This window comes from Stenella coeruleoalba (assembly GCF_951394435.1).
Source record: "Stenella coeruleoalba genome assembly, chromosome: 18".
Lineage (NCBI taxonomy): Eukaryota > Metazoa > Chordata > Mammalia > Artiodactyla > Delphinidae > Stenella > Stenella coeruleoalba.
This window is the reverse complement of record NC_137164.1, coordinates 16260075-16276651: the sequence shown is the minus strand read 5'-3', so window position 1 is coordinate 16276651 and position 16577 is coordinate 16260075. Positions and strand designations below refer to the sequence as shown.

The 16577-nt window shown below is 44.2% G+C and overlaps 1 protein-coding gene across 1 annotated transcript in view; it reads left to right on the top strand.

Annotated features, from left to right (window-relative positions):
- FAM124A (family with sequence similarity 124 member A) overlaps positions 1-15596 on the top strand; it is a 106409-nt gene extending 90813 nt beyond the window's left edge. Inside the window, exon 4 of the mRNA XM_079902967.1 lies at positions 14762-15596. Within this exon, the coding sequence (XP_079759093.1) occupies positions 14762-15571 (810 nt within the window). The 3' untranslated portion in view covers positions 15572-15596. The remainder of the gene's footprint in view (positions 1-14761) is intronic.
- The last annotated feature ends 981 nt before the right edge of the window (positions 15597-16577 follow it).

Here is a 16577-nt window from a genome sequence, read left to right as displayed (position 1 = left end):
GGAATAAATTTATCCAAGAAGATCAGTGATATATACATTGAAAACTATAAGACTTTGGAGGGAGGAATCAAGATGGCAGAAGAGTAGGAGGTGGAGTTTACCTCCTCCCACAGATACATCAGAAAACACCTACAAGTGGAATGATTCACACAGAACATCTACTGAATGCTGGCAGAAGACCTCAGACTTCAAAAGTCCAAGAAAACCTCCACATAACCGGCAGGACAAAAGAAAAAAAAAAGAGAGTTGGGGGGAGCTTTCCAAGATGGAGGGAGAGTAGGAGAACGTGGAGTTCATCTCTCCCTACAAACACATCAAGAATACATCTACAAATGGAACAATTCTCACAGAGCACTTGCTGAACACTAACAGAGGACCTCAGACACCTAAAAGGACAAGAAAGATCCCCACATAACTGGGTAGGATGAAAGAAATAAGGTAAAAGGAAGAGGAGAGGAAACAGGATGCAACCTGCACTCCTGGCAGGAAGCTGAAAGAGAGGTTCCCGCATCTGGGGAAGCCCCCTCACCACCTGGAAGATCAGCTGGGACAGAAGGGAGCCTCAGGGGCTTGGAGGAGAGCCCAGCAACTGGTCTGTGATAGGACAGAGTGAGACCTACACAGATGGTCCATGCCACAGTCCTGCATGCCCCAGCCTGAGACAGGTGTCCACCAGTACACGTGGGGGCTGGGTGGTGGAATGTGGGGTTTGGAGAGCAGACCCGGGGGGAGACCATTGTTGGCTGTAAGGAGACAGCCTGTGGGGACAGGAGTGAGGAGTTCCGCAACTGGGAATGCTCGTGGAGGAAGCCCGGACCACCACAACAGAGAAGCACCATGGTTGAGTGACGTGCAAAGGGCAGGGCCACCATCACATCCTCTCTCCTCACACACCAGCCCCTGCCTCCACGGGCACTAGGGAGGGCTCCACCAGAGCCAGCTCACACGCCCCTGCCATGACCTCCTCTGCAACCCCTGTGTAAGCCTGGGTGACCCGCTCACCCTGCTTGCCACCTGATGGGCTTGCATGTTCCAGTCTCTACCCTAGCACCCTCCCATCTAGGCAGTCTGCTCGCCCCAATCACTGCCTCAGCTCCTTTCTGCCTGATAGGCTAACTTTCTGCCTGATAGGCTCATGTGCTCCGGCAACCTCTGGAGCAGACTCCAGTGGGAAAAACATATGCACAGGTGGGGCTGAAACCACACCTGAGCCCCAGGGGCCGTGTGACTAAGGAAGAAGAGCTGAAATTGCTCTTCAAGGCTGCACGAACCACAGAGTTACATCTCTGCTGGCAGCTTCCTAAATTCAGCACCTGTGAAACATCTGAAAGGACAACAAGCTCTCCTGCAGCTGGGATGGGTCTGGCTTCAGCAGCTGTGGGCTTTGTGGGCACATACATGTGGGAGTTGGTCCAGGCCAGAGTCTGAGCTGCCTCTATAGCTCCCACAGCGGGTCTAGGTGCATGACTACTGCAGTCCTGGGACCTGACCTCAGTGTATCTGTGCCAGTGATCTGCTGAAAACACCTGAGAGTCACCAGGGCCAGTTGCCAGCATCCCCACAGATAAGGGCAGACTGAGAGCAGTGCCAACAACAGTGTACTTTGTGAGTCCGCACAATGGGCAAAAGGGGGCACAACAGAGCACATTCACAGGTGAACAGCTCCAGAGCAGGAATACTCAGTGGCTTGAATCCCAGTGGGAGTGCTCCAGTCCCACCTGCCTCACACCGCAGATCAGAAACACAGCTAAGAAACAGATCTGGGGGCCTCTACTCCAAAAACTAGGGAGCAGACCCTGCCCCTGACAGGGCAGTGACAACCACAGAGCAAAGGGGAGGCCCCGCTCAATATCCAGTGCAGGCTCTGGTCACCACAACACCAATCAAACCCCCTGTCAAGGGGATAATGGCAAAGCCTCTGAACCAGCCTCACCCACCAGGGGTCAGACACCAGAAACAAGGAATTACGATCCTGGAGCCTGTGGAAAGATGACCACAAACACAGTAAGTCTGACAAAATGAAAAGACAAAGAAATACGTTGCAGACAAAGGAGCAAGATAAAAACCTACAAGAACAACTAAATGAAGAGAAGGCAATCTATCTGAAAAAGAATTCGGAGTAATGATAGTAAAGATGATCCAAGATTTCAGAAAAAGAATGGAGATGCAGATCAAGAAGAAACAAGAAACGTTTAACAAAGACCTAGAAGAACTAAAGAACAAACAAACAGATGAACAATACAATAACTGAAATGAAAAATACACTAGAAGGAATCAAGAGCAGAATAACTGAGGCAGAAGAATGGATGTGACCTAGAAGACAGATGGTGGAAATCTCTGCCACGGAACAGAATAAAGAATGAAAAGAAAAGATGACAGTCTCTCAGACCTCTGGGACAACACTAAATGCACCAACATTTGAATTATAGGGGTCCCAGAAGAAGAAGAGAAAAAGAAAGGGTCTGAGAAAATATTTGAAGAGATTATAGTCAAAAACTTCCCTAACATGGGAAAGGAAATAGTCACCCAAGTCTAGAAAGTGCAGAGTCCCATACAAGATAAACCCAAAGAGGAAAACGCCAAAACACATATTAATCAAACTAACAAAAATTAAACACAAAGAAAAAATATTAAAAGCAGCAAGGGAAAAGCAACAAATACAAGGGAATTCCCATAAGGTTATCAGCTGATTTTTCAGCAGAAATTCTGCAGGCCAGAAGGGAGTGGCATGATATATTTTAAGTGATGAAAGGGAAAAACCTGCAACCAAGACTACTTTACCCAGCAAGGCTCTCATTCAGATTCAGCAAAGAAATCAAAACTTTACAGACAAGCAAAAGCTAAGAGAATTCAGCACCACCAAACCAGCTTTACAACAAATGCTAAAGGAACTTTTCTAGGCAGGAAACACAAGAGAAGAGAACAAAAGAGGAAGGGAAGAAAAACGACCTACAGAAACAAATCCACTGATCTATATTTCTGTTTTTGTGCCAGTACCATACTGTCTTGATTACTGTAGCTTTGTACTATAGTCTGAAGTCAGGGAGCCTGATTCCTCCAGCTCTGTTTTTCTTTCTCAAGATTGCTTTGGCTATTCTGGGTCTTTTGTGTTTCAATACAAATTGTGAAATTTTTTGTTCTAGTTCTGTGAAAAATGCCAGTGGTAGTTTGATAGGGATTGCATTGAATCTGTAGATTGCTTTGGGTAGTAGAGTCATTTTCACCATGTTGATTCTTCCAATCCAAGAACATGGTATAGCTCTCCATCTATTTGTATCATCTTTAATTTCTTTCATCAGTGTCTTATAATTTTCTGCATACAGGTCTTCTGTCTCCTTAGGTAGGTTTATTCCTAGGTATTTTATTCTTTTTGTTGCAATTGTAAATGGGAGTGTTGTCTTAATTTCATTTTCAGATTTTACATCATTAGTGTATAGGAATGCAGCCTCTTCAATAAGTGGTGCTGGGAAAACTGGACAGCTACATATAAAAGAATGAATTTAGAACACTCCCTAACACCATACACAAAAATAAACTCAAAATGGATTAAAGACCTACATGGAAGGCCAGACACTATCAAACTCTTAGAGGAAAACATAGGCAGAACACTCTATGACATAAATCACAGCAAGATCGTTTTTGACCCACCTCCTAGAGAAATGGAAATAAAAACAAAAATAAACAAATGGGACCTACTGAAACTTAAAAGCTTTTGCACAACAAAGGAAACCATAAACAAGATGAAAAGACAGCCCTCAGAGTGGGAAAAAATATTTGCAAATGAAGCAACCGACAAAGGATTAATCTCCAAAATTTACAAGCAGCTCATGCAGCTCAATATCTAAAAAACAAACAGCCCAATCCAAAAATGGGCAGAAGACCTAAATAGACATTTCTCCAAAGAAGCATACAGATTACCAACAAACACGTGAAAGAATGCTCAACATCATTAATCATTAGAGAAATAGAAATCAAAACTACAATGAGATATCATCTCACACCGGTCAGAATGGCCATGATGAAAAAATCTACAAACAATAAATGCAGGAGAGGGTGTGGAGAGAAGGGAACTCTCTTGCACTGTTGGTGGGAATGTAAATTGATACAGCCACTATGGAGAACAGCATGGAGGTTCCTTACAAAACTAAAAATAGAACTAGCATATGACCCAGCAGTACCACTACTGGACATATACCCTGAGAAAACCATAACTCAAAAAGAGTCATGTACCACAATGTTCACTGCAGCACTATTTACAATAGCCAGGACATGGAAGCAACCTAAGTGTCCATTGACAGATGAATGGATAAAGAAGATGTGGCACATATATACAACAGAATATTACTCAGGCATAAAAAGAAACAAAGTTGAGTTATTTGTAGTTAGGTGAATGGATTTAGAGTCTCACAGAGTGAAGTAAGTCAGAAAGAGAAAAACAAATGCTGTATGCTAACACATATATATGGAATCTAAAAAAAAAAAAGTCATGAAGAACCTAGGGGTAAGATGGGAATAAAGATGCAGACCTACTAGGGAATGGACTTGAGGATATGGGGAAGGGGAAGGGGAAGCTGGGACAAAGTGAGAGAGTGGCACAGTCATAGGTACACTACCAAATGTAAAACAGATAGATAGTGGGAAGCAGCCGCATAGCACAGGGAGATCAGCTTGGTGCTTTGTGACCACCTAGAGGGGTGGGATAGGGAGCGTGGGAGGGAGGGAGATGCAAGAGGGAAGAGATATGGGGATATATGTATATGTATAACTGATTCACTTTGTTATAAAGCAGAAACTAACACACCACTGTAAAGCAATTATACTCCAATAAAGATGTTTAAAAAAACAAACCCAAAACGGTTAACAAAATGGCAATAGGCAAATACATATTTATAATTACCTTAAATGTAAATGGATTAAGTGCTCCAACCAAAAGATACAGACTGGCTGAATGGATACAAAAACAAAACCTGTATGTATGCTGTCTACAAGAGACCCACTTCAGACCTAAGGACACATACAGACAAAGTAAGGGGATGAAGAAAGATATTTCATGCAAATGGAAATCAAAAGAAAGCTGGAGTAGTAATACTCATATCAGACAAAATAGACTTTAAAGACTGTTACAAGAGATAAGGAAGGACACTACATAATGTTCAAGGGATCAATCCAAGAAGAAGATACAACAATTGTAAATATATATGCACCCAACATAGGAGCACCTCAATATATACAGGAAATGCTAACAGCCATAAAAGGAGAAATTGACAGTAACACAATAATAGTGGGGGACTTTAATACCCCACTTGTACCAATGGACAGATCATCCAGACAGAAAATTAATAAGGAAACATAAGCCTTAAATGACACATTAGAGCAGATGGACTTAATTGATATTTATAGGACAGTCCATCCCAAAGCAGCAGAATACACTTTCTTCTCAAGTGTACACAGAACATTCCCCAGGATAGATCACATCCTGGATCAAAAATCAAGCTTCAGTAAATTTAAGAAAATTGAAATCATGTCAAGCATCCTTTCCGACCACAATGCTATGAGATAAGAAATCAATTACAGGGAAAAAACTGCAAAAAACACAAACACGTGGAGGCTAAACAATATGTTACTAAATAACCAGTGGATCACTGAAGAAATAAAAGAGGAAATCAGAAAATACCTAGAGACAGGTGATAACGAAAACACAATGATCCAAAACCTATGGGGGCTTCCCTGGTGGTGCAGTGGTTGAGAGTCCGCCTGCCGATGCAGGGGACACAGGTTCGTGCCCCAGTCTGGGAAGATCCCACATGCCGCGGAGCGGCTGGACCCGTGAGCCATGGCCACTGAGCCTGCGCATCTGGAGCCTGTGCTCCGCAACAGGAGAGGCCACAACAGTGAGAGGCCCATGTACCGCAAAAAAAAAAAAAAAAAAAAAAAAAGCCTATGGGACACAGCAAAAGCAATTCTAAGAGGGGAGTTTATAGCAATACAGTCTTACCTCAAGAAATAAGAAAAATCTCTAACAACCTAACCTTAAACCTAAAGCAACTAGAGAAAGAAGAACAAACAAATCCCAAAATTAGTAGAAGGAAAGAAATCGTAAGATCAGAGCAGAAATCAATGAATTAGAGATAAAGAAAATAATAGCAAAGATCAATAAAACTAAAAGCTGCTTCTTTGAGAAGATGAACAATACTGATAAACCTTTAGCCATACCCATCAGGAAAAAGAGGAAGAGGACTCAAATCAATAAAATTAGAAATGAAAAAGGAGAAGTTACAATGGACACCACAGAAATACAAAGGATCATAAGAGATTACTACAAGCAACTATATGCCAATAAAATGGACAAATTCTTAGAAGGGTACAACCTTCCAAGACTGAACCAGGAAGAAATAGAAAATATGAACAGACCAATCACAAGTAATGAAATTGAAACTGTGATAAAAGTCTTCCAACAAACAAAAGTCCAGGACCAGATGGCTTCACAGATGAATTCTATCAAACATTTAGAGAAGAGTTAACAACTACCCTTCTGAAACTCTTCCCAAAAACTGCAGGGGAAGGAATACTCCCAAGGTCATTCTATGAGGCCACCATCACCCTGATACCAAAACCAGACAAAAATGTCACAAAGAAAGAAAACTACAGGCCAATATCACTGATGAATATAAATGCAAAAATCCTCAACAAAATACTAGCAAACAGAATCCAACAGCACATTAAAAGGATGATACACCATGATCAAGTGGGGTTTACCCCAGGAATGTAAGGATTCTTCAATATATGCAAATCAATCAATGTGATACACCATATTAACAAATTGAAGGATAAAAGCCATATGATCATCTCAATAGACGCAGAAAAAGCTTTCAACAAAATTCAACACCCATTTATGATAAAAACCCTCCAGAAAGTAGGCATAGAGGGAACTTACCTCAACATAATAAAGGCCATATATGACAAACCCACAGCCAACATCATCCTCAATGGTGAAAAACTGAAAGCATTTCCACTAAGATCAGGAACAAGACAAGGTTGCCCACTCTCACCAGTATTATTCAACATAGTTTTGGAAGTTTTAGCCACAGCAATCAGAGAAGAAAAAGAAATAAAAAGAAACCAAGTCAGAAAAGAAGAAGTAAAGCTGTCACTGTTTGCAGATGACATGATACTATACGTAGAGAATCCTAAAGATGCTACCAGAAAGCTTACACCATATACAAAAATCAACTCAAAATGGATGAAAGACTTGAGCATAATACTTGAAACCATAAAACTCCTAGAAGAAAACATAGGTGGTACACTCCTTGAGATTGTTTTTGGTGTCAAATCGAAATTATCATCACCAAGACCAAAGGCAAAATAAGCAAAAAATAAACAAGTGGGACTACATCAAACTAAAAATCTTTTGTACAGCAAAGGAAACCATCAACAAAATGAAAAGGCCACCTACCAAATGGAAGAAAATATTATAAAGAATTCATACAACTCAATAGTAAAAAAGCAGACAACTTGATTAAAAAGTGGGCTGAAAGTCTGAATAGACATTGTTCCACAGAATACATACAGATGGCCAACAGGTAAGAAATGATATTCAACATCACTAATAATCAGGGAAATGAGAATCTAAACCACAAAGTGGTTTAGATACCACCTTATAACTGTTAAATGGCTTTTATCAAACAGATAAGAAATATTAAGTCTTGGTGAGAATGTGGAGAAAAGGGAACCCTTGTGCACCGTTGGTAGGAATGTAAATTGGTGTGGCCACTACGGAAAGCGGTGTGGAGGTTCCTCAAAAAATAAAAATAGAACTACCATATGATCCAGCAGTTTTAATTCTGTGTGTTTATCTGAAGGAAATGAAAACACTAACTTGAAAGGATATTTGCACTCTCCATGTTGATTGTAGCATTATTTACCATAGTCTAGACATGGAAGCAGCCTAAGGTAAAGGTCCATCTGTGGATGAATGGAGAAGATGTGGTGTGTGTGTATACACACACACACACACACACACACACACACACACACACAGAATATTATTCAGCTATAAAAAAGAATGGAATCCTGTCATTTGTGACAACATGGATGTACCCTGAGGGCATTATGCAAGATAAGCCAGAGAAAGACAGATACCATATGATCTCACTTATATGTGAAATTAAAACAACAACAAAAAAAAACCTAACTCATAGATTCAGAGAAGAGATTGGTGGTGGTTATGGGTGGGTGATCAAAAGGTACAAACTTCCAGGACTTCCCTGGCGGTCCAGTGGTCAAGACTCTGCACTTCGATTGCAGTGGGCCAGGGTTCGATCCCTGGTCAGGGAACTAAGATCCCACATGCTGCACAGTGCAGGAAAAAAAAAAAAAAGCCAAAAGGTGCAAACTTCCAATTATAGAATTAATAAATCCGGCGATTTAATGTACAGCTTGGTGACTATAGTTAACAATACTGTTTTGTATATTGAAAGTTGATGGGAGAGTAGATTTAAAGTTATCATTGCAAGAAAAAACATAACTATGTGTGGTAATGGATTAACTAGACTTATTGTGATCATTTCACAATATATACAAATAATATGTTGTACACCTGAGACTAATATATGTTATATGTCAATTATATTTCAATAAAAATTTTAATTAACTTAAAAAAAATTTTTGAAGACAACATAGGCTTTTTCTGGGGGTAGTACTCTTAGTGGGTATATGAAACCTAATCCAGAGGACAGTGAAAGGAGAAGCAAAATACGATGCTTTTATTTAGAACAAAAATCTGGTTTCTCATGTGAACCCATTGCCCAATTTCCTTGAGAGTGCCCCTAATTCTTATTAGTCCCTGGGTTAAAAGGTCTTTTGCTGGCTCACTGCATAACAGACAGTGCCACACTGGTTGTGTTTCTGCCCAGGACAGAACAGGAGGAAATGACCTTTCTTGGAAAGAGGAGGTGTGAGGGTGAGAGAAAATGCCCTGACCATGATCGACCCATGAGACACTGCACAGGCTTACTGGGTCAGGGACAGAATCACCCTTCCTAGGAATTCTATCCATGTGTCTGTTGAGACACCCTGATCCTTGAAAAAGGCCTTTTTACTCCTTCCATTGCAAACTGCCCAGGCTCGAAGTTCCATGTGAAGCTCATGGGTCACTTACTGCATTTCAGCTTTTTGGTGATTTCAGGGACACAACCAGATCTCCCTGGCTGGTTGCCTTTAGGCAGAGTCATTGATGTAATGCTACTGTGTTCCTTAGAGAAAGTTCCATAAACAGCAAAGAGGGAACTACTGGATTCCAGTGAGTCAGCTAGCCCGCACTGCTTCAAAGAGAAGCAAAGGAAGCCATCCTCAAGGTATATTGCTGCTGTCACGTGGAGAAGCTCCCGAGGGGCAGCCCTGAGAGCCGTAAGCTGGGGGAGGAAGGAGGCTTTTCCAGAGTGTTGTTTCACTCTGGAAAAGTCCACTGGGGAAGAGCTTCTCGAAACATCTTTGATGGTTCATTCTCAGATTCTGGTGTTCCTGGTCAAGTCAGACAGGCAGACAGGAAAGGTCAGAAATAGAGCCATCGCCATGGGAAGGACACCAAAAGCAGGGCCATCCTTTGCATATGTGAATTGTCATCAGACAGACAAGACCCTGCTTTTAGAAGCTGACTTCTCTGCCTCCAGGCAGAGCTGGAGAAAACCACCAGATCTGCTGCAGGCACATCCCACGGGCACAGCAGCCCTGGGCAGACCCTGGGAGCAGGGGCTGTGAAGCCTCGCAGCCACCCTCCTCCAACTCCCCACCCCAGGATCCTGCATCATCACTGGCCAATGCTGTGCCAACTGGAATCCCACCTGCCCAGCAGCCACCTCTACGGTGCACGTGGGCACCCCTCCAGTGAAAAACACTGGCTACCACCTCTCTTCAAAGCAGATATTAGGATTTATCTGGACTCCTGCCTTCACGATGCAGTAAAAAAAAAAATAAGAGCACAGTGATGAAAATCTCTGCAAAACCACCAAGGATGCGTCCTCTGCCAGCTGTTCCTGATTTTGAGTCTAATTTAACACCACTCTGTCTCTGACAGTGGAAAGCTTCAGATGTCTCCAAACAGTTCCTCAAGTTAGAACCTTGGCCTTTTGCTTCTCATGGAGCAGTATTTACAGAGGCTTCCTCTTTCAGGCAGATTCTGACTGCAAGCATGCTCACCCAGAGCATGCCCCTCGAATAAGACTCTGAACATGCAAGTTACAGGGTGGTACATACTTACTGGAGCACCCAAGGGACTCAGCCCTTTGGAAAAATAAGACAGACCTCTTAATTAATAAACACTGTCCCCCCACTGGAAGCAGCCTCTGTACCTGAGGACTTCCTTCTCTAAAGAGCCTCATGACTTATTTTCTCTCTTATTTAGCCAAACTCAAATGATTGAGAAAACTGGTTTGTCTCTTCAACAGCCACTCAGCTGTCACACCTCCCAGGTACACATGGGCCTTCTGAGGCCACTCCTGACCCCATCCCAAAGCTGTGACTCTTCATTCATGCTTAAGTTCCTGCTGTGTATTGGGTCCTGGTCAGGGTATGTGCTGAGCAGGATCTCCCTCGTGAAGCACAGAGCCTTGCAGAGAAGATGGATCGCTAACCAGAGCAGTACAGCACAGAGTCAGAATGGCTGGGTTGGGAGTTCAGGGGATACTGGAGCACAGAGCAGCAAGCCCTGGTGAGTGGGTCATACCCCAGGAGGAATGAGTTTGGCTCAGCACCTTCCTTGCCATATTCAGTGAGGTCCCCATGCACATAAAATGCAAGTAGAATGGCCTTGTAGAGTGTGATCTTTACGAGAACCATATCTTACAACCTGTACTAAAAACATTTTGCATCATATTCTTTAAGAATCTATAATTTAGACCATCAGAAATCTCCGTAATTGCTGCTCTTGACCTTCAGCTCCTTAAACCACCCTTAGCAGAACAGCTTGAGAATTTCATTATGCTGTACAGAGCCTGTTGGGCAGGAAGACAGCAGGTCACAGGGACAAAGACACCCCCCACACACAGAATTAGAGACTGAGGATTAAGAAGAGGATCAGTAACCCTCCCAGACTTCAGACAACACTACAAAGCTACAGTAATCAAAACAGCATGGTAGTGGCGCAAAAACAGACATATGGATCAATGGAACAGAATAGAGACCCCAGAAATAAACCCACACACATATCATCAATTAGGCTTGGACAAAGGAGGCAAGAATATACAATGGAAAAAAGCAAGTGGTGTTGAGAAAGCTAGATAGCTGCATGTAAACTCCCTCACACCATACAAAAAAATAAACCCAAAATGGCGTAAAGACTTAAATATAACACATGACACCATAAAACACCTAGAAGAGAACATAGGCAAAACGTTCTCTGACATAAATCATACCAATGTATTCTTAGGTCAGTCTCCAAAGGCAATAGAAGTAAAAGCAAAAGTAAACAAATGAGACCTAATCAAACTTATAAGCTTTTGCACAGCAAAGGAAATCATAAAACGAAAAGACAACCCACAGGCTGGGAGAAAATATTTGCAAACGATGCAACTGACAAGGGATTAATCTCCAAAATATACAAACAGCTCATACAACTCAATAACAAAAGAACGAACAACCCAATCAAAAAAATGGGCAGAAGACCTAAAGAGACATTTCTCCAAGGAAGACATACAGATGACCAACAGGCACATGGAAAGATGTTCAGCATTGCTCATTATTAGAGAAATGCAAATCAAAACTACAATGAGGTATCACCTAATACCAGTCAGATTAACCATCATCAAAAAGTCTACAAATAATAAATGCTAGAGAGGGTGTGGAGAAAGGGGAACCCTCCTATACCATGGGCAGGAATGTAAATTGGTACAGTCACTATGGAAAACAGTATGGAAGTTCCTTAAAAAACTAAAAATAGAGCTACTATATGATCCAGCACTCCTGGGCATATATCCAGAGAAAACCGTCATTCGAAAAGATAAATCCACCCCAATGTTCATTGCAGCACTATTTACAATAGCCAAGACATGGAAGCAACCTAAGTGCCCATCGATAGATGAATGGATAAAGAAGATGTGGTACATACATATAATGGAATATTACTCAGCCATAAAAAAGAATGAAATCATGCCATTTACAGCAACATGGATGGACCTAGAGATTATCATACTAAGTCAGACAGAGAAAGACAAATATCATATAACATCCGTTATGAGTGGAATCTAAAGTATGATACAAATGAACTTACCTGCAAAACAGAAACAGACTCACTGTCATAGAAAACAACTTATGGTTACCAAAGAGGAAAGGCAAGAGGGATGGATAAATTAGGAGTTTGGGATTAGCAGATACACACTACCATCTATAAAATAGATGAACAACAAGGATTTACTGTGTAGCATAGTGAACTATACTCAGTATCTTGTAATAACCAAAATGGAAAAGAATCTGAAAAAGAATATAGAGGGAGAGGGAGCTTGCGCACACAACAGCACGCCCCGATGAGGCTCCTCTCACTTCTCAGGGCTCGCCTCTTGTTTTGGTTCATGCCCCCAGCCTCTGCTCAGGCTGCCTCTGTGCCTGTGTGCCTTTCCATGCCACGCCCACTGCCCTCCAGTTGACAAACCCCTCTTCCACTTCCAAGATTCTGTCCAGTCATGACTTCAAGGCAAGCTTTTTCTACCCTCTCCCCGTGCTGCCTCACCCCCTCTGTAAAATCAACCCCTCCCCCCTTGGTGCCCCAAACGCCCCCATTATATCGCCGCTCACTTTATCATTGTGGCTCACTTTATTACACTTGACCGTTGTATTGTTAATTGTGGGGGGCTAAGATCGTGTCTTATTCAAAATTATCTGTGCCTGGTCCTCCAGACCTTTTTCACATCAGAGCACATAGGAAACGATAATATTTCTGTGGTACGAGAGGCTGCTGGTGACAGAGATCAGTCCTCAGCACACCTTTATAACCCAGGCAAAGCTTAAACACACCAGTTGAGGAGCTCTGCTTAAAAGACTCTCAGTAAATGTTGATTGAAAAACAATGAGTCAGTCGGTCTGTTTATAGGATTAAGAGATATCTGGAATTAGGCAAAAAAGATCTAAGAAATCAGTGAAAGGAATGGTCCTTTAGAAAAAAACATAATGAGTGAACATGGCCCCAGCAGAAGGATAAGTCTGTGGATTTCTTACCCACACGGTCAGGGTCTCCTTGACCAATAGTAGACTCCATCCCCAAGCTGACCTACAGCACTGCTTTCCAGGCACCTGGTCTGTAATCAAGCCGAGCTGCTTGCTCCCCGCTCCCTGCAACTCCCTTGCTTACCTGCCAACAGTCAGCCCGTTTGTCTTGGCCTCTCTCTCCAGCACAGCATCCTCTCCACGCGTGCCACCCACTAGGACGACAGCCGCCCATCTCCATGGCCACCTCCAACTGAAGACTCCTGTGCTCCTGCGGGCAGGCCCGGCCTCTCGCTCTTCGGCCTAGTATTGTGCCTGTCTTCACACGCCCTTGTCTGAGTTCTTTTTGTCTCCGACCCTGTCAATGAGATATAAGGTTCATGTAGTTGAGGACAGTCCTTCTCATTGTAGTGTCTCCTCCTTTACCTGTAATAGGTACAAATAAGTGTATATTGCATTGAATAAAATTTCCCAGGTGGCTATGAAAAAACCAGGTTCCTGTCTAACAGGGAGGTGGGGGACTTGCCTGTCCAGGGCAGAGCCAATGTCTCGTAGCCTGCTGGGTGCTAGGAAATAGCCCTTATAGTAAACTGCCCTCAGCCCTCTTGTTGCAGGGATTCATAAATCAGGTAATCCTATACAGAGCAGAGCCAGACCCACTGTCCCCAGATCCATTATCTGGGTAGTAGGTAATCCAGACTTTGGCCTGCAGGTCTGGTGAACCAGACCAGGGGGAGAACCCGAGAGCAGCAGCCCCAGGGGTGCATGAGAATCGGAAGTGAAGCCCCAGTTCTGTGCAGCAGAAACAGCTTCCTGCAGAGCTGCAGGGAAGGTCAGGGAGACTAGCAGGACAGGGCGGAGTGTTAAAGGGTGAAACTGCTTGTCCAAGCCCTGTGGGGCATCCACGGGGTTAGTCAGTAGTCAACCGCCCCCTTTCCCATACAGTTTCTGAAAGGCAAAATAGAGGAGTATCGTGGAGTTCCTTAGAGCAAGTAAATAAATGCCGATTTCCTGATAGCCCTGCACTCTTTGAAGATGTACTGCCCTGAATCGTAGGCCACCCCTAGGCTGTGTCCTGATGTTCACACGTGCACTGGAGTCAAGTCCCATCCCGATCCTTCCATGCTGCCGTCAGCAGTATTTCCAAACAGTGGGACTTTGGTTGGAGGGAGATAAACCCTTCAAGCAACCTTCTTGCATTGAATGGTAATTCTTATCTCCCCTCTCCTGCTCAGCCAGGCCTCATGCTTGCGGCTAATCTGTTGAGCATCCTTGCGTGTGCACTGGAAGACGTACCGTTCCCTGTCGTGACAAGGGACTGCGTCTCCCCCTGGGTTTGGGGATGTCTGCTCAGACTGAGAAGTCTGATCTGTATTCCCCCAAGCTCCGCTACCTCTGTCTTTGCTTTAGAATTTGGAGAATGAAATTTCTGGTAATGCTTTACTGCCGAGACATTGCCAGAAGTTTCCAGTCATCAGGAAATGTGTCTCACGTTCTGTTAACAGCGGAATCCCCGTCCCCGGTGACCGCCAGTCCTGCACTGATGTGATATGCCCTCTTCCCCCTGCAGGCACAGAGGGTACGCAGGAAGTGCCCTAAACCCAGCAGAGCTCACCACGCCTCAGAGCAGAAAGCTGGGTCCACGCCTTCTCCGAGTGCCGCTGCACAGAGCCAGACCCCTTGCAGCGGCCCGCAGCCCCCGATGGACACTTCAGACCTGGGGTTCGGCCAGACAGGCCTGCCTACCCGGCAGCCGCAGGACTTGGCCAGACCAGCCGGCAGCCCTCCCAGCCTCCCCTGGCCTTTCCAGAGAAGCAAGTCCCTGTTTTGTTTGCCCACGGGAGACCCCTCCCCGGCCTCCTCAGCTGAACCACTGTTCTTTGCAAACACAGACGGCCCGGGACAGAGGGCGTCGGAGCGGAGGCACGGCCACCTCCTCTCCATCGATGACTTAGAGGGGGCCCAGGAGACCGACGTGGACACGGGGCTGCGGCTCTCCTCCTCCGACCTGTCCGTGGTCTCTGCATACTCTGCACCCAGCAGGTTCTGCAGCCTCGTGGAGACACTGCTCCCCTCCGAAAGATGCAGCAGCCTCTGGTCAGAGCGCAGGGCTTCCAGAGAAGGACCCCTGCCCGCTGGGGGCGGCGTGACCACAGAGGCCTCCTGGGCTGCCCTCCCTCTGTTCACCAAAGGGCCTTCCAGCTCCTCGGCCACAGCTGTCACCACTTCCCCAGCTTCCGACACCTCCTGGCTCCCAGAGTCACCCCCAGAACTCCCTTACGATGCTCCCGACGCCCAGCAGGCTGGCAGAGGCGTCCTGCCACCCTCAGTGCTGGCCGGAGGCGCGGACAACGACGTGGAGGAGGAATTCTACATCTGAACACACCCGACTCTTGTCTTTCAGACCCACAGGCTCAGGTGCCCCTGCCCCTCTGGGGTCTGCACGCCACCCGTGTTCTCGGCCCCGCGTCCCCAGGTCCTCCGGAATCTAATTATCTGTCTCACGAGGTCATTATTAGCACGTTTGACACACCACCCGTTACCTGCAAGGTGGCGGGCTCAGTGGAAATATACTGGGATTTTTATGCAAATAAATTCTCAACAAACTTAAGGCATAAAATATATGTTTTGAATACTCAGTTCCATTTGAGAGATGGTTTGGTGCACTTATTTAAATGCTTCATATAATTATTTGAAATGGAAAGAAAACCTAGTCAGCTGGAGCTGATTTCACAATTTTTCATGCTGGGAAGGAAAAACAATTAAAGCCAAAAAACGTTGAATGTGAGAAAGATACCAAGTGACTTGTATGAGAGATTAGTGCGCATAATTCCACCTTACTGGATTCTCCATCTGTTTACCTTACCAGGGAGCAGTGGCCCTGAGAATTTCCAGGTACCGTTACAGTGAAAGGAGTCACTGTAGTGCATTTATAATACGATTTTGAGTTCCCAAAACTAGATTTGCACACATCTTTCAAACACATTCACTGTAACAGTTGGGGGTCTACAGAAGACTCCGCTACCTAGATTTGCCTGGATCAATGAGGAAGAATCGTTCTTGGAGTTACAGAATAGTAGGTTATTAGACATAGTGGGTATTAAGTTGCTTCAATTTTTAAAACCACAATCCAAGGGCTATACATACACAGATCTGTGCAAATGACAGGAACCATATTTTGCACTGCTTTCTCCAGTAAACATGCATCATCACACACCCTTTTTCATGTTTAAATAATTCATAACACTTTTAACTGGCATTTTGATTGCACAGGTTAATAAATGCACTCCCCTCTTCTCCAAGCGGGAAGCTTTACACAGAATGCTGTCGTGAACCAACACTGCTGCACGCGTGCATAGGAGCCTTAATTAAAGCTGGAGCTCTAA